Here is a 17,231-nt window from a genome sequence, read left to right on the forward strand (position 1 = left end):
AGAAAACTGTGATGAGATCATTGCGCATGCCCAGAAGCTAGATGGGGGTGGGGCTGGCATTGTTAGCCTCGATGCCTCGATTCCACGCCGCTTAAACACTTAAGTGAGCACTAAAATGTATAATTATTATTCTTAAAATTAATATGATGTCAGTAGATCAGTTGGTTAGTATAGTTATAAAAACACAATAATTATTTCTAAATGCAATGTTTTTATATGAATTGTTTAATCTGTTTCCCCATACTCATAGTCAGGGTCATTCTTGTCCGAAGCGTCAGGATTATAACACTGCTGTAGACCAAGGTACATTCCTGTCCCAGCTTCAATGGACGCTCCAAGGAGACAAGCCTCGGGGTGAGTGGAGGCATCTTCCACCGGGACGTCCAATACCTTCGTCTCCTCCTGAAGGAGGCTAGTGAGAATATCACGATACTTGGGGCGTGCGCCAGCCACTGGATGCCTGAATTGGTAAGAGAATTTTTAGCACTTACTTAATATACAGTTCTCTTTTCTATGTTTGTAGAATTAACTGATTCAAATGTATGCATGTGCCAGCTACCGGTCAGTCATATTGCACAAACACACTATATACTCTCCATTTTTCATTGTTTATTGTACTTGTTTTTTGCCTGCTGCTGAAACATTAGGTTGTATACTACCCTAACACCTGACCTACAATAGTTATGTGTTTGTCTCTATGTGCGGGTGAATGCCCTGAGGAGTCTTACCAGCACTTTATCATGAGGTCATAGATGATGAAGGGACAGCCAGGGGGTGGAGGGAGACGGTAACCAGTATCGATAAGATTCAGTGTCTGTCAATAAACAATCAACATTTTGAGGTACGAACAAATTTCTTGAATACCCAGTACAAACTACTCGAATGGGACATCCTCATGAAAATAGTGTAGCATTTTGAAGCGCTAAAATTATAATTATGCTCTTTTTTTCTGATCACCTTGTTTTAAACCATTTCACTGCATGTACACTGCTATGAAGGACAATTAACTGTCTGTATAATGAATTTATTTGCCTCTCACCTTCTTAGTCTCAATGCCTCTGAATGGTTTTCTCCCCAGACTCCATATCTCGAAGAGCACACATCCATAGCTCCACACATCGCTGGCAATAGAGTATTTCCTCCTGTGGATCGCCTCAGGGGCCATCCACTTGAGAGGGACTTTCCCTCCTCGGCCAGTGTAACACCCGTTCTCAGACAAATCTCTCGACATCCCAAAATCACCAATCTATATTGTAAAAAGTTCATTTGTGGGGGACCTTGTATGCATGAAATGTATATATGCACTACAAGTAGTAGTGTGTTATAAATTCATTGAGTACAAGTAAACTCAATAGCAATATCGCATGAAGCTTTGTAATTTGCTTTATATGTCTATAAGTGAACGTACTTTGCATGTGTCCTCTGCAGAAATAAAAACATTCCTCGCAGCCAGGTCTCTGTGCACAAATCCTTTGCTGGCCAGATAATGCATCCCTAGAGCAACTTGTTGAGAGAAGCTTACTAGAAGGTAAGGCACACCAGCTGTTATGAGATTATTTGGCCTGTAGGAATAAAATTAATGATAATTAATTCCTTAAAGTTTTGGTGCTATGGACTTACGCTGGCCTCAGTTTCCCAAGGTATTTTTTCAGATCTTCTTTGGGCATATACTCCATTAGTAATAGAAGCTGGATTATATATGTCATGGTAAACTCTGGTATAAAAGAACTGCCTAAATAAGTAGTGTATATACTGTGTGTCATAATTATATCCTTCTGTATCTGTATAGACCGTTACATATGTTAGTATTATAGTTAGTTTATTTGGACTTACTGGTTCCCCTTGTGTGACAATCCCGTGTAGGTGTGTGATGTTAGGGTGTTTAAATTGCCCCATGATGGCGGCTTCTTGAAGCAGTCTAACTTTGTCATTTTGTGAAGCATTCTTGTTCAGACTTTTAACTGCCACCTGTAGAGTACCTTTAGACCCGTTCCAAGTTCCTTTGTCCACATTTCCAAAATGGCCTGATCCCAAGCGTTGTTCAATCCTATATGAATTTAGAACGACTTCAAAGAGTCGCTGTATACACAATCATGCAGATTACTGCACTACTGCATGAATTAGGTATATGTACATTACTAAAATGTGTTAAGTGGTTGCTTGCTCACTGTATGGCTTTTCTTGGGATGACTTTGATGTGCTGTTCGGATAGGACGACGTAGATTTCTTCCTCGCTTGATGGTGGGGAATGAAATGGACCTTCAGTTTCATTATCTCCATCTGTAGCCTATATAAATGCAGACGAGTATGACGTATTTTGTACTGCTGTGCTGCTCAATGTGTACTTCAGGTATATAGAGAAAATTCGAGCATGTGAAAATGAGTTATTAGCTAGTTCAGAGTGGAAAAATAGATATATTGAATACTGTTAAAATGTTTTGTGTGTTTGTATGCATGTTGATGCTTACCTGACTGAGTAGTTTGTGATACTCCACAGTACCGTAAGTCAGGTAGATGTAGGCTTCATCGTCGTGGCTGCCACCTTGTCCACCCTACATGTAACAGTCATCATTGCCATAATTATATACATGGGATATAATTTTTGGATTTGTGCGCATAATTACCTGAGATTGCACATCTTGCTCGTTTCCCGGTTCCTCTAATTGTTCATTATTACCCATGAAGATGTAATCCCCAGTAGCTGTGCTCCGTAATAGTGTGTCCACTACGTGTCCATTTTGAGCTTCAATATTCTGCCCGCCACTAACAGAATGTACCGTACTGATTGACTGTGAGAATGGTCGCACTACCGAGTAGTTTTGGCTCTCGTGGATAGAGGGAGTATTGTTGTGTGGAATATCGTACAGTGTTCGATTGTGTCTGTCTTTAGGTATGTCATATTGTTGAGAGCTTGCATTTGAAGTGGATCTACTGTTTTTCTTGGGTACTTGAACAGGAATACGATTTGATCCCACTCTGTAAATCAGGTTGTCTATGTGTGTGTGTGTGTGTGTGTTGTATATAGAGGTGTGTCTGTGGAGGGGCTTAATCTCATCACATGCAGCTCGTGCATGAATGCGTTTCCATAAATATTTGTCACAGTTTTAGCTTTAATCAAATCACGAGTCCCAGGCATGTCTAGTCTAAACTTGAAGACCCATATTTACAAGAAACCTTACAGTTAAGTGAGCATGTGCTTGGCAACTTCCACTTACCTATGGCCAATAAACTGGTTTTACTGCTTTGTAGGCAGCCTTTAAAGGAGCCATGTTTTCTATTCAGATAGCAAACAAGAAACAGTGTGAGACCTATAGCAACTCCTAGCACCAACAGTAGCACCACAATAACAACAGCTGCCACAGTACCACCATTGTCAGCAGCAGGTGCAGCCGTACCTTCAGGTGCAAATTCAGTTTCAATATCGCTCGTGGTACTTTCAGAATCGGGTGATGTCGAACCCATAGTAGTAGGATGTATGGTTGTCGCTCCAATTGTTGTTGTTACCATGGTAGTGGTTGCCATGGTAGTTGGTCGTACGGTAGTTGTTACTGTGACCGTGGTTGATTCTGTAGTGATAGTGCTCATTGTAGTCGGTGTTGAGGTAATTGCAGTGCCTGAGGCTAAAAACATGAGTCTCTGAATGATATAATAATTATAGCTGTACATATAATTATGCATGACACTGTAAACAATTAGTTTTACTTACATATGTCAGCTTGGAGATGCAATCCGTAGGTGCTTTCTAACCTCAAATCATTCCTGCTGAACTCTGTAGCAGTAAATGCAGCACTTCCCCTCGTGTCTTGATGTAGCTCTTGGACCACAGCCGGCTGTGAGGCCAATATTGATACTGTTGGGATTGTAAATGGTATATACACTGCTATAACATCTCCTTGCTCGACTTGTACATACTGATCCTCTGCTATTAAGGCATCTATACAAATCACATCTCCTGCATTTAGATTTGGACTTCCTCTGACTGCTGCGCTTGACACTAGATTGTATGTGTTCCCCTGTACATTTCTCCAGACTCGCAAGTAGATGTTGTACATTGAAGAGCCTGTATCGATACTGGATCTGTAGTAGCAGAAATGCCAAGCTGTGAGGTTGCCACTGCATGTTGCTGGATCATTGAGATTGACGTATTGGCCATTCGTGATGAAGGCCTCTGTTGGTTGCACTGTCTCTCCTATCGTACACTGTCCTGATATAGCAGTAATAGCTATAGAAATCAGACGGTACAATTATGCATGCTAAGAGACATAAAATTCTAGCATGCATAATTTTCTAATTATCTTACCTGCAACTGCTATGAATACTATCTGAAGAATGATCATCATCTTCTGTTCTGTCTTTGCAGTAGTAACTGTTGCATGCATGTGTTGCTGCTGCTGCTTATGTGATACTGTTCTCTAGGCAAGTATAACAACATGAGAGTAATACAAAATCAAGTATTTATAAGGAGCAGCCCACCTTCTCGAGATTTCCATTTATGCAACTCTGATCTAATAAAGTGTTAACCACAAACAACCCACAAACACATGGTCATAAAGTAATAAACTACAGCTCATTTTGAGTGGGAGGAATGTGCCTTGGTAGTGGTCAATAGGCCTCGGCTTTTAGGTGGGCTCTGTTGGTGGGTGTACAGTCTGCCAATGTTTACTGTTTTATATCCATAATAGGAAGTATTATTTTGCACCATCTGATTGTGTGTAATTTTTCAATAAATGTATTATATCAACATAAATAAAAATGTGATGTATAGCAGCTATCACTAGTAGTATACTGTGCATAATTATTGATGTTGGCTATATTAAATATCTTCATAGTCCACATCGTAAGGATTGTAGTTATCCCTAGCATCAGCTGGCACCTCGTACACGCTTGTATCAGGAGCACCTTCCATATTGGATCCGTCAGCTATATCCTCGTAAATATCCTCGATAAAATCATCATTTTTTGTAGCAGAATTCGTACTGGACATGACACCGACTACATCATCATAGATTTCATCGTCGACATTGCTGTAGATCAGCTGCTTGTTGCTCGCTCTCACCTCTCCAGGTTGTTTTGTGAGTGGGGATGGTTTTACATTCGGATATGACGAAGACAAACTTGCGATGCTTAGTTGCTGTGACAGTGGTGTCTTCGAAGGCTTTGGTGATGATGGTAATGGAGGTGCACCCAAGCTACGAATGCTTGACTGTTGTTGGAGGAGAGCTTTCCTCATCGGAGGAGGGGGTGTGGCAGGAGGGCTACGAAAGCTCATTTTGGATGTAACATCTGCTTTGGGTATTGGTGTAGACGGCAAGGGTGGTGGAGCATTAGAAAAGCTTGATTGTGAAGTTTGTGGCAGAGACTCCATCGAGTACTGCTCAATTGCTTCGTAGATTGTTTCTCTCTTATTGATGGGAAGAGTCGTGAGGTAGGTGTGCTGTAAGGAGAGGTACATGCCTTTACCGGCCTCCAACATAGCTCCTAGTTGGGTAGCCAGAGGGTATGAGGCGGCATCCTCTTCGGGTATGTAGAGAAGCTCTTTGTCGTCTCTCAACATAGACTCGAGAATATCCCTGAATGCTGGTCGAGGCTTTACTTGTGGGTCCCTACATAATGGCAACAAAAAACGCGTACTGATTAGGCAAATTTAGAAGCCAATGAGACTGCTGTATAGTATTCTGAAGGTAGCGAGGGTACTACTAGCCCACGAGGGTAAGTCCCATAGAACTCTTAAACATTTTATTTATTTATTTTTACCAGCATTGTATCATGATACTGTAGATTGCCTCAGGGCATCCTGGTGGTGGTGGGAGTCTGTAGCCTGTCTTTATAGTCTCCAAAACCTGTACGAATCAGCGTAGAATTTGAAAGTGAATGTGTTTATTGTATTCCTCTGCACCCACCTCTGTATTTGGTAGTCCACCAAATGGTTTCCTGCCCACACTCCAAATCTCAAACAGTAGGCATCCATACGACCATATGTCACTGGCTGTGGAGTACTTGCTGTAGTAAACGGCCTCAGGGGCTGTCCAGCGAACTGGAATAGCTCCACCTTGTGACACATAGTACTCGGCATTGGCTAGATCTCGTGACATACCAAAGTCTCCCAACTGTAACGGATATAATTATCAACTCATTGCAGTGTTTATGTGCAATATACATTGTTTTCTGCTTAATGATCATTCAGTGAAGCTGGCTAATCTAGAATTTATCTTCTTCGGTAGCTCTTCTTCAATATATACATGTAGGTATGTTTTATGCCAAAAGCTACCTACGTACCTTGCAAATGTTCTCTTGCGTTACAAAGATGTTCCTAGCAGCCAGGTCTCTGTGTACAAAGCCCTTGCTTGACAGGTAGTGCATAGCCAGTGCCACCTGCTGGGAATAGCTGAGCAAATTTTGTGGGGTATCCGGTGGCAAATTTCCTAGTCTGTGTGGTGGAGAAATTAATGCATCAGCGGATCTTCAGTCTGAGGCAATGGCTACTTACTATGTATAGTACACACTGACTGACTTACTCTGATTTCATCTCTTTGAGACAGAAGCACAAATCCCCCTTTGCACAGTACTCCGTTACAAGTGAAATCTACAAAAAAGACAGGTATATAATCAAATTACCGATACAGATTAGTAGCTCTTTCTACCTCATCTCCTGTTTTCACCACTCCGATCAGTCTCACTACATTGGGGTGAACAAACTGGCTCATAATGGCTGCTTCTTGGAGGAACTTTATCCTTTCTTCGGGTGAGGCTGGGGAGTGGAGAGACTTCACAGCGACTGTCAGGCTTGCTCCCGATTTCTCTATCCACTGAGCTTTGTTAACAAAGGCAAACTCACCAGATCCTATCTCAGCCATGATTCTGTGTGTGTGTGTGTGTGTGTGTGTGTGTGTGTGTGTGTGTGTGTGTGTGTGTGTGTGTGTGTGTGTGTGTGTGTGTGTGTGTGTGTGTGTGTGGTGGTGGTGTGTGTGTGTGTGTGTGTGTGTGTGTGTGTGTGTGTGTGTGTGTGTGTGTGTGTGTGTGTGTGGTGGTGGTGTGTGTGTGTGTGTGTGTGTGTGTGGTGTGTGTGTGTGTGTGTGTGTGTGTGTGTGTGTGTGTGTGGTAGTGGTGTGTGTGTGTGTGTGTGTGTGGTGTGTGTGTGTGTGTGTGTGTGTGTGTGTGTGTGTGTGTGTGTGTGTGTGTGTGTGTGTGGTGGTGGTGGTGGTGGTGGTGTGTGTGTGTGTGTGTGTGTGTGTGTGTGTGTGTGTGTGTGTGTGTGTGTGTGTGTGTGTGTGTGTGTGTGGTGGTGTGTGTGTGTGTGTGTGTGTGTGTGTGTGTGTGTGTGTGTGTGTGTGGTGTGTGTGTGTGTGCGTGTGTACGTGCATGCGTGCGTGCGTGCGTGCGTGTGTGAATGAGGTGTGGGTGTGAGTGTGTGTGCATGAGGCGTGGGTGTGAGTGTGTGTGCATGAGGCGTGGGTGCGAGTGTGTGTGCATGTGAGGCGTGGGTGTATAGGTGCAGCATTTGTAGCAAACAATACTTAGTGAGTGCATTATGCATTTATTTAAGGTCAACGGCAGAACTATTGCCTTACTGTATTTTACTGTGGTGAATGCTCTGTGTCTTGGTCGACAATGTTAAACAGATTTCTTCCTCGTTGCTAGGCGGATCAGCATAGGGGTCAAAGTCCCCCATCGTAGCATTGTGTGGGAGGGTGCCTTTTTGTGATACAGTCTATAATTATAAGGGGGCAGTGCCATTCATGATTTAAGAATGTGCACATTGAGAAACAATTTTGATTTTAGCATGCATACTTTGTCTAACTTTCACACAACAAATTCATACCAATTAATGTACACAAAAGTGTACAAATTCACCAATGAGCCATTAATTTGTACATAATTATACAAACACACTTGATCGAAATATTGTACTCAGATATTACAAAAGTAAAGTGTACCAATTTATTCCAATTTGTACACTCATGTTTTCTTTTTACTTTACACACAAATATTACGTTTAGAGAATTTTGCATCAATTAAATGGAACCTTTTTAGCCTATGAGCATGCTTGAGGTATCACATACATGCTGTTACGAATTTCCCAAAATAGGATACATACTGTAGAATCACTTGAATAGTGTAGAATGTGGCAAGTGTAGGAATGCTTGTACCCTATTTTGGGAATTCATCTTAATTCTTTTGATTTCTAAGTGTAAACAAATGATTATATTTCACCATAATAAGGCGTGATTATTAATATCAATTATCTCACCTCTTCCATAAACTGACAATAGACTTCATTCTCAGGTCCAAATGAGCGATAGATATCGAACACTGCATCTGTGCTCTGCCGATTAACTGTTCTATTTCTCTGTGTATGTGCATGCATGTGTTTGATTTTGAGCTATACATAGGAAGCTTACAGTGTGTGTGTGTGCATGATTGGCATTTACTAGCATGGATTTTTAAGAAAAATGTTCATTGTAACGAATAAACATGGTACTACCTTAATTACTCCGTACTACCGTAGTGTGCAGTACATGTATATAATAGGGTATAATAATTATGTGTTCAGTATAATACATACCCACCTTATGAACTGCATATCGTTCGCTGTCTGGCTCTGAACTAGCGTAAGTTTCAAAAGAGTCGATAAAATCTGGGGTGTCAGAGTCCAGTGGTTTCTGTACACTAGCTCCGTCCATGGCTACGTACATAGACTCCATCTGATTCCTTGGCTTAGCGATGGCACCGCTCTTTGTGCTTATAGGGATTTCATAGTCAGTCATTGGACCCGTTTCTATGGCAGTGCTGTTCAGGTAGTGGGCTAAAGCCGAGTTTGCACGAATTGGAGCTTCATCGTAGACAGTATTGTCTGCGCGGCATGAATGAAGATAAAATAATCAGTATTACTTGAATTTCACTCACCGTATGATGGTACCTCTTGACTCTTTCTCTTGAATCTTTTCTCCCAACTTGAGCCCCTTCCTTTTTTGTACCACAGTAGCAGACCTAGCACTGATATGGCAACAATGACACCAATAAGGATCATCACTGCAATGATGATGCCTGCCACGCCCCCTCCGGAGAGACCCTCGTCAGATGACTGCTGATTAGTTCCTGAGTCTGTGCTGTTTGGGGGAGTGGTCACAGGAGCTGTCACAGGAACTGTCACAGGAACTGTTGATTCTATTGTGAAATCATTCATATCTGTAGTTAGTGTTGTCATAATTGTTGGTGTCATTGTAGTCAAGTCCGTTTCTATAGCTGTTTGTATTGTATTGTTACGTTTTGTTTGTTCGTGTTTGGAGTGAAGATAAAATTAATAATAAATCAGTGAAAGGGAAACTTGAATGTAACTATACCTATGTCAGCTGTCAAATAAAGCTCATGCCCAGTTATTTCCTGCGCTAATTCAGAAGTTGTTACGGCATTAATGTCTGCACCGGTGTCAATGTAGTACAACCGACTCCCTGGAAAATCATCCGAAACCATTCTCAACCCATCAGATCCGGGTATATACACAGCTAGAATATCGTTTTCTTCAATGGGAATAAAATCACTTTCTTGCAGAATGTGATCTCTGCAATCAAACCTTTCAGAACGGCCAAAGTTCAAGACATCATCAGTTTGTGACGATTGGGCCACTCTTTCGTAAGTATCTGTGCCTGCCATTTGTCTCCATACTTGCAGCAATGCTGTGAATTCTCGGGATAGAAGTATACGTCGCTGGGCAAAATGGCAGAAATGCCAGGCAGTGATCCGCCCAGAGCAAGGAGCTGGATGATCAATGTCCAAGAACAATGTACCAGTCATAGGAGAAGAGGAAGCCGATTCTAGCAAATCACCAACTGTGCAATGTTCTTGCCCATCAACAGTTACTGTAGAGACAGTTTAATTTCACTACCTGTAATAGCTAAAATTTATAGACCACACTTACCTGCTAAAAGAGAGGCTACAATCAGCAGAAGAAAAGGAATTTGCATAGCAGCTTTCTTCATTAGAATAGTATATCTTTGCTAGCTTCTTTGCCAGAAATTAAAACACTGTTATCACTAACACTAAATGAAAACCAGTAGATCTGTGCATTATAGCTGAGTACTTACTAGTATGTTGTGGAATGTTTGTTTGTGTCTTCAATTGTATCAATTAACAGTATGTTTCGGTAATGGTCAGTTGGAATGCAATGTTTACTGACATCAAATTATTAATATGTTGGATCAATTTCGTATGTCCATAAGTACAATGTTTCCCACGAGGTCGAGTGAGATGAAAATAGTATTATGTAGGTGTAAAATAGTAGCACACTAGTGTTAAAAATGATGTGTGGTTTTAACGCAGATGCGTGGCTATTGTGACAAATATTATGGAAAAAACGCACATTTGTCACAATAGTCACGCACTCTGCGTCAAAACTGTACACATCATTTTTAGTGATATGGCAACTGGACAAAATAAATGGACAAAATAAATGTTAACCATGGCAACCCGTAAATGTATGTTTCTGGTCAGGGGCTTACCTATAACTCCGCTCAGATGCAGTACTTGCTGAGTCAGCTTTTGCATCGATGTTGTTGACAGTTGTTTCACAAACTGTGCATCATTTTCACCCTCCAGCTCGTCCAAGAGCAGCTTGTCGCCTGGCTTGCTCCTACTCACCATACGGAGGCCTCTCACACTCGGAAGATGAATACCAAATACGTCTCCTTTCTCCACCCTGACTGGAAGCTCTAGGCTCACATCGTGACAGGAGAAATCGTTCTTTTCAGGAATAATGTCATACTCCTGTGTGCTATCGACTATTCTGGTGTAGATATCGGTGCTAGTTTGCCTCCAGATTTGAATAGATGCAGAATACTTGGCTTCGAAAAGGAGTAGAGGACTGTAGTGACAGAATCTCCAAGCTATTAGTGAGCCTGAACACTCAGCAGGGTGCTCAATGTTCAAATAGATCCCTGACACTTGGTAATCCCTCGTATCAACTTCATCTCTGTTACCCAGTGTACAGTTTATTGTTAATTCTTGTCCGTAAACAGATTCTACAGAAGGTTTATTACACTCAGTAAAAGAGGTGGTATAGTGTATACATCTTATTGCACAAGGAGTACTACACCTTGACGTACAGTACGTGTGAGGTTATACGGTTGTCTAATCCTGTCAGTGAGTGCATGTGCGTGCCTTAATTTAAGATAATTATAGTGCTAGACTTTATGTATACATTCTCTCGAGGAACTCTATTAAGGCATGCATGCACGTGCTTAGATTTAGCGTTGTACTATACTATATGGTTCCACTTAGCTTTCAAGCTTCAGCTTGAATCAACTCACTGGTTAGAAGGCAAGATATCACCACCAATACAGAGATGTTAGATTTCATTTTGCTCTTTGTACTATAACTATAAGACTGACTCTATTATGCTTTGTCAAAGCCTTGTATGCAGGGAAGAGCTATATATGAAAGGCTATCTGGTACACCCACTCAAACAGTAAACCTGACACTATACGCTTTGATATGTGTTCTCTCCAATATACAGTGCACGTTAGATGCATGACAATCTGTAATTCTATCATGCATATATGGATTCCTATATATATAGGATGGTATAATAATAATTTCGTATACTTTTAGCAATTATAGTGCAACGTATATAGGTATAATTTCAAGTGTAATGATTGCATGTACACCTATACGCATTCCACCAAAATGCATGCTATAATTATAATTCTAATAAGATCTTGTCGTAAGATATTTCGGGTTAAAGTCATGCATGCTGGACAAGCAAGTCTATAATTATGTTGGCCGAGAAGGGTCACCCGCCATGCACAATTAACCGTGCGCGCTTAAAAGGTAAGCATGCACTATATATAGAGCTGCTTTTACTAAGTAAAGAATCACTATAATAGCATAATTATAGTACATGCAGTTACTCCATGCATTCATTATAATTATAATTATAGTACGATTTCTGCCCAATTAATGGACTGCAATTGAGTTTGCTTTATTTAACTGTTTATTATGCAACTTATTCCACAGATAATTATAAATCCATGCTCTATCTAAAATAATAACAGCTTAACAAAAATACATATTAATGCTATAAATTAAGAACTGATAAATGCTAAAAACGTTTGCACAGTACCATATACTCGTAAAAGTACCATATACTGTTTCTGCGAACTTGCTACATAGAAGCCAACCACAGAGAGAGTAATCCCATGAAGATTGTCAGCATGGTGAACGAACTGAGAAGAACAGCTGCACCAGCTGTTGTTGAGGCCTGTGTGTTTGACGGTGCAGCTGTTGTTGAGGCCTGTGTGCTTGACGGTGCAGCTGTTGTTGAGGGCTGTGTGCTTGACGGTGCATCAGGTACACACTCCTCTTCAGGAATGTTGTCCTTGTAGCAATAGCCGTTTCGTTCCATAAAGTTCTGAGGGCAAGAATCGATGCACTCCCGCGTCATAGCATTACGTAGATTGGCACAAGCATCGCAATACTGAGCCCCTGACGCTGCACAGCCTTTGTTGGGGTCACAGCTCTCGTGGCACTGAGTGGGGACTCGACTGACAGCTTCGGGTGTGTTGTCAGTACCATAAAATGTTATCCCATGGATGGTCACTTGGACAGTAGCATTTTCATAATCGTTTCTATTCCGTACGGTGAGATTCCATATTCCATTCGGATTTTCTCCCCAAAAATGGAGGGACGAAAACAGGAAATTAGAGTAAGTATCCAACCTAGTATCGGCAGTTCGATATGGCAGAACGATTGAGCTGGTTCCTGAGGGAGAAGTGAGCTCCACTTGAATATTGCCCCGATATGCGACATGGCGCAATGTCTGTGTTTTGTCGTCATTGAAATAGGGGGCGAATAACGAGTCATCAGGGACGGAGAGAGTGAGTTCCACCACAACATGCTCCAGATATCCAATGTCCGATGTGTACATGTGCGTAACGACCAAGGTATCACTACCAGGCACCAATCTAATAAGGTAATATAAAGAGAGCTATATAACAATTATAAAAACTTACCCTGTGCTAGTTGAAGGAACAGTAGTGTCATTCTGTTGTTCAGGCACGCTGATCCAGTTCCGGGCACGAGTAACTAGTGCCTCTGCGTCTAGAGCACCGAATCCAAACTTGTGACTGACCCTCAGCGATGGAGTGGCACCATTTGTAAACCAGTTCCCGTTGACTAGGATGTCACCATTGGAGGTGTATACAATTAAATACTGCACGTCCCGCCAGGTCAGGTCATTACTATATAGGTATATATATAGAGAGCAATGATGGTTATAGTTCATCAACTTGTTAGTCAGTGGACAGCTATATAGTATCGCCATCAGAATTCAGGGGCGGCCAGGAATTTTAATAGGGGGGAAAATCACAAAACATTATTCTAAAAAAAGGTCAACTGTTTTTCAATGCTCCATAGTTCTGAGGTGATAGTCAGGATCTATTTTTTATGTTTCCTGCATGACTCATTGAGTCAGGCTCAGTATTAAACTGGGTGTGGTCATGATAATGTCACCTAGCTACATCATCCAGTGCATGCAGTGAGTTAATAGCTATAGCTATAATTATAGTAGCTGCAGGGTAGATTACTATATAGATGGAAATGAGCCCCCTATTCCATACCCCTGGATCTGCCCCTGGAATTCAGAAGAGAGGAGTAGGATGTAGGATGTAGGACATACATGCATCTGCATGCGATCTATAAGCAGTGCATGCATAAATTTTTAAAACCCATGTAGCTAAGTACACACATGCACTGTGGTACACGTCTAATAATAATATAGAATGGTGCTCTGGTTCTTTTACTTTGCTTCCAACATGAGTGCAACTATTCCAGAAGCCAGGGGTGCTGCAGCACTAGTACCATCAAAGTTCCTGATGCAAGCGTTCTCAACACTTGTAGTTGTCTAAGGGGAAAGAAATCCAACAGTCTCACATGTGTAACATTTGACTCAGAGCTCAATCAAACATGCAGCTCACTATAAATAATTATAATACATTCAGTATAATTATGCTATAGTACGAGCCCTTTCAAATATACCACACGTTGGAGTCGACTAGTGCTATCAACAAATGCCACAGCCATCTTCCCAGCACACTGCTCATCGTATCGCGCCTGTTCTCCATTGCTATTAACAGCTCCTATCCCAATAGTGTAGATACTGCTGGAATAGCCATCAGCAGCACATGAGTCTCCCATCGCTCCACCATTGCCAGCAGCAAACACGAAAATGGTTCCCTTGCCCTGACGACCCTACAGTAAATATCATCATGCCTGTGTATCACTATAGCAGAAGTGAAGGGTGCACTTAACACTATACTACACCATGGATATTGACGCTATATATAGCCACGAACCAAGAGGAAACATATATTATACTCCCATGCATGACTAAATAATACTTATATAGACACTGTTTTGGAGGTGTCTATATATGGGATTTAGAAGCCTGAGCGTAGCGAAGGTACTATATACATGCATGCATGCATGTGCCCTTGAGGAATAATTCTATAAATCACATATAGACACCAACAAAACTCATTTAGATACATATATAGTGCGCATGCGCAAACTTTTCCTCGAGGCTTGACAACAACTTGACAACAGGATACTAAGTAAGTTGTAGGCATACTATATAAGTGTCATTGTATATATACCTCCTCTGAGGCACTTTTCACATGATCTTATGTCTATAAGTACATGCATGCAGTCATGATTAATACCAATACATAATATGGGTAACCTTGAATATTTAATTGCATGTAGTACATCAGAACGTACAGTTCTTGCTGCTGTCTCGAGTACTTGAGAGAGCAGTTCTCCAGGTTGTTCAGCAGATCCACCGTCATCAGATGGTCCCCAACTGTTGCTGAATATATGAATCTTGTCTGTCATGTGACCGAGTGCACTAGCCTCTGTGATGTCAGTTACAACTAGTCCTAGCAACCGTATGCCTATATACACGGAATTGTAAAATAGAGAATGTGTTAGCATTGTAGTACAGTATAATTATAGCACAAAATGTTCGAGGGTCTTAATTTTGTTCGCTGTTTTCGTGGGTTAGCAATCCTCCACGAAAATTAGGTGCATTTCAATGGAAGACATGCACAACCGCGAAACGAATTGCTTTTAGAGGCCATTTTACAAAATTTAAGTGCTTCGAAAATTGTGCGTAATAAGGGTCATTATTTTGGGGGTATAATTATATTAACAGTAAGTTATAGCTTTGGAGAGCTTCACATAAGTCTTATGCGCATAATACATTTCAGTGAGGCTTTCCTGGTGTACCTGTGATCTGACTGTTGTAGGCTACTCCCACTCCACAGTGTGAGTTGCTCTTTGCCATGGCGATCTCTCCCGCACAGTTAGTCCCATGAGATTCCCGACTCCCGAGGCCATCAGCGTTTGGGAAAGGATTGCCATCACCATCCGCCACATCGGCTTGAATGGAAGAGTTCTGGTAAATACCGGTAAAAATTATCAACCAAGGCGAAGTTATGATAGCAGATCTTGTAGATGGAGAGTATCAATGCACTTAGTATTATCAATGTGTGTACGGTAATAACATAGTAATCTAATGCCTTACTTACATAGTTTGCTCTCAAATCAGAGTGAGTGTACTCCACCCCTGCATGGAAATGAAAACGCGTCTTGTTTGTTATGATACAGTATCAGGTCACATACCATCATCCACAATGGCTACCACACTACCACATCCTGTTATCCCCTGTAGCCACGCCCTCTCCACATTCAAGTCCCTGCCGCCAGACGCTGCAGGCAGCTGGCCATTGTTCAACTATAGCAAGAAGTTCATCATGAACAATCAGTTAGTACAGTAGCTTAATATAGTACCTGCACTGTTTAGCTATAACAAACAATAAATTAAATGACAGGTAACAGTATAGACTATCGCTAAATCCGGCTCTTCTGTATACTGGTCAGTTTTGGCCGCCCCAAAGGTATCCGACTTATAGCAGCTAGCTAGAGAAAGTTAGAGCTAAGTTCATGCACTCTTTATATAAAAGATCATTTATCGAGCTGTGTACAAGTGCTCAAAAATCAACTTAAATAGTCTAACAATAATGACATCAATAATGAGAGGAAGTATAAATTACCACAAAAGGTTTTTAGCGTATTTACCTCGCTATTCCGGCCAAACTGCATGCACTTTCCCAAGGTTGACCGGATTAACGAGAATCTACTGTATAATTAAAACTCTACCAGTTGCCATTGAGTGTTCCATTGCGGGTCACTGGGCACAGAGTATCCCTTCTTGACAATCTTTTTCAACTCTTGCTGCTTCACATATCCAACCTGTGCATATTATATAGCTGTGTCTACCAGAACTGAAATGGGTGCATGACAAACTCGAATAATTAGGACAACTAATTGGAATGCGTTGGGCATAACGTCACAGAGGAACAGGCAATCTGATTGGTTGAAGAGGTACAACTTAGAAAATAATGTACTTCACGTATATAGAACAGTCATTAAGACTAATCAATTCTGATTGGGCTAGAGCTCACTGCTGTTATGATCGATCTTAACCACAATTCCTGTTCTGTTCTGTGTACTGTTTGTATTGAGGCTTTGCAGTATATAGAAAACACTCATGCACGCGTTCCATGTGTAATACGTAATATTGACAGTGTAGCTATAACAATGTCCTTAACAATAAAATATTGACATAGCAACAATGCATGTCACATGCACACTCACAATACTCTCACTCTCCAGAGCCTGACTGAGATGGTAGACTGGCAGACCACCGAGGCTTCTCTTCCCAAGCAAAGTGTGCTCAGGCATCATAAAGTGGTACACGTCCTTGAGGAGATCTGGGCTCACCTACAACCAATGACACATTGAGTAGACCTATTACTACTATATGTACCAGGTCTAGCTCTTATCAAGGACTATACAAATATACACAGGTAAATCTACACTGAAGGTGCTGACGGCTAGAGAGTCTATGTCACTTAAGACTTGATAACTATGAAGTTACCAGGCCTAAGTTTGTAAAGCCATATTTTGCAGCAAGCTGGTCAGCAGCTTCTGCTCCTCCCTCCACTGCCACTGCCCAGCTGTTGGTGTAGGCCCTGGCTTCACCTCCAGAGAGTGTGGCTGTTAGCACCAACACAAGTAGAGCTAGAGAGACTAATTGCAACATGTCACCATAATTATCAATCCCAGCTGCACTACACTTGCAATAGACCAGCCCCACCCATTTTCATTGCTGCACATGC

The 17,231-nt window shown here is 41.5% G+C and overlaps 3 protein-coding genes and 1 long non-coding RNA gene across 6 annotated transcripts; 1 reads left to right on the forward strand and 3 right to left on the reverse strand.

Moving 5' to 3' along the window:
• Positions 1–117: 117 nt before the first annotated feature.
• LOC135335081 (probable serine/threonine-protein kinase DDB_G0267686) lies at positions 118–4,460 on the reverse strand. The gene is made up of 12 exons (XM_064530490.1): positions 4,301–4,460; positions 3,707–4,222; positions 3,216–3,620; positions 2,625–2,992; positions 2,469–2,552; positions 2,169–2,287; positions 1,834–2,047; positions 1,621–1,688; positions 1,409–1,562; positions 1,040–1,246; positions 729–814; positions 118–460 (listed from the first exon to the last, which is right to left on the reverse strand). The coding sequence occupies exons 1-12, from the start codon at positions 4,377–4,379 to the stop codon at positions 226–228; spliced, it is 2,535 nt and encodes an 844-aa protein (XP_064386560.1). The 5' UTR covers positions 4,380–4,460; the 3' UTR covers positions 118–225.
• Positions 1,117–10,660, forward strand: LOC135335150 (uncharacterized). 2 transcript variants are annotated; one of them, XR_010394455.1, is made up of 3 exons: positions 1,117–1,253; positions 1,429–1,528; positions 10,594–10,660. It is a non-coding gene; the product is annotated as an uncharacterized LOC135335150 (long non-coding RNA). The 2 variants fall into 2 exon arrangements; XR_010394454.1 differs by lacking the exon at positions 10,594–10,660 and adding an exon at positions 8,981–9,067.
• On the reverse strand, positions 4,537–11,446 carry LOC135335076 (serine/threonine-protein kinase MARK2-like). Of its 2 annotated transcripts, none has more exons than XM_064530482.1 (12): positions 11,304–11,446; positions 10,497–11,015; positions 8,905–9,165; positions 8,568–8,851; positions 8,249–8,347; positions 7,569–7,708; positions 6,642–6,858; positions 6,516–6,583; positions 6,277–6,427; positions 5,901–6,107; positions 5,755–5,840; positions 4,537–5,603 (listed from the first exon to the last, which is right to left on the reverse strand). In XM_064530482.1, the coding sequence occupies exons 1-12, from the start codon at positions 11,350–11,352 to the stop codon at positions 4,814–4,816; spliced, it is 2,871 nt and encodes a 956-aa protein (XP_064386552.1). In that variant the 5' UTR covers positions 11,353–11,446; the 3' UTR covers positions 4,537–4,813. The 2 variants fall into 2 exon arrangements, with proteins under 2 accessions (XP_064386552.1, XP_064386551.1); XM_064530481.1 differs by lacking the exons at positions 10,497–11,015; positions 11,304–11,446 and adding exons at positions 9,342–9,857; positions 9,917–10,272 and having other exon boundaries at positions 4,548–5,603; positions 8,905–9,243.
• A 532-nt stretch (positions 11,447–11,978) lies between these two features.
• On the reverse strand, positions 11,979–17,177 carry LOC135335089 (proprotein convertase subtilisin/kexin type 4-like). The gene is made up of 11 exons (XM_064530503.1): positions 16,991–17,177; positions 16,708–16,833; positions 16,210–16,302; positions 15,673–15,784; positions 15,579–15,616; positions 15,277–15,445; positions 14,770–14,942; positions 14,029–14,241; positions 13,794–13,894; positions 13,005–13,232; positions 11,979–12,956 (listed from the first exon to the last, which is right to left on the reverse strand). The coding sequence occupies exons 1-11, from the start codon at positions 17,153–17,155 to the stop codon at positions 12,158–12,160; spliced, it is 2,217 nt and encodes a 738-aa protein (XP_064386573.1). The 5' UTR covers positions 17,156–17,177; the 3' UTR covers positions 11,979–12,157.
• Positions 17,178–17,231: the final 54 nt, after the last annotated feature.

This window comes from Halichondria panicea, chromosome 4 (assembly GCF_963675165.1).
Source record: "Halichondria panicea chromosome 4, odHalPani1.1, whole genome shotgun sequence".
Lineage (NCBI taxonomy): Eukaryota > Metazoa > Porifera > Demospongiae > Suberitida > Halichondriidae > Halichondria > Halichondria panicea.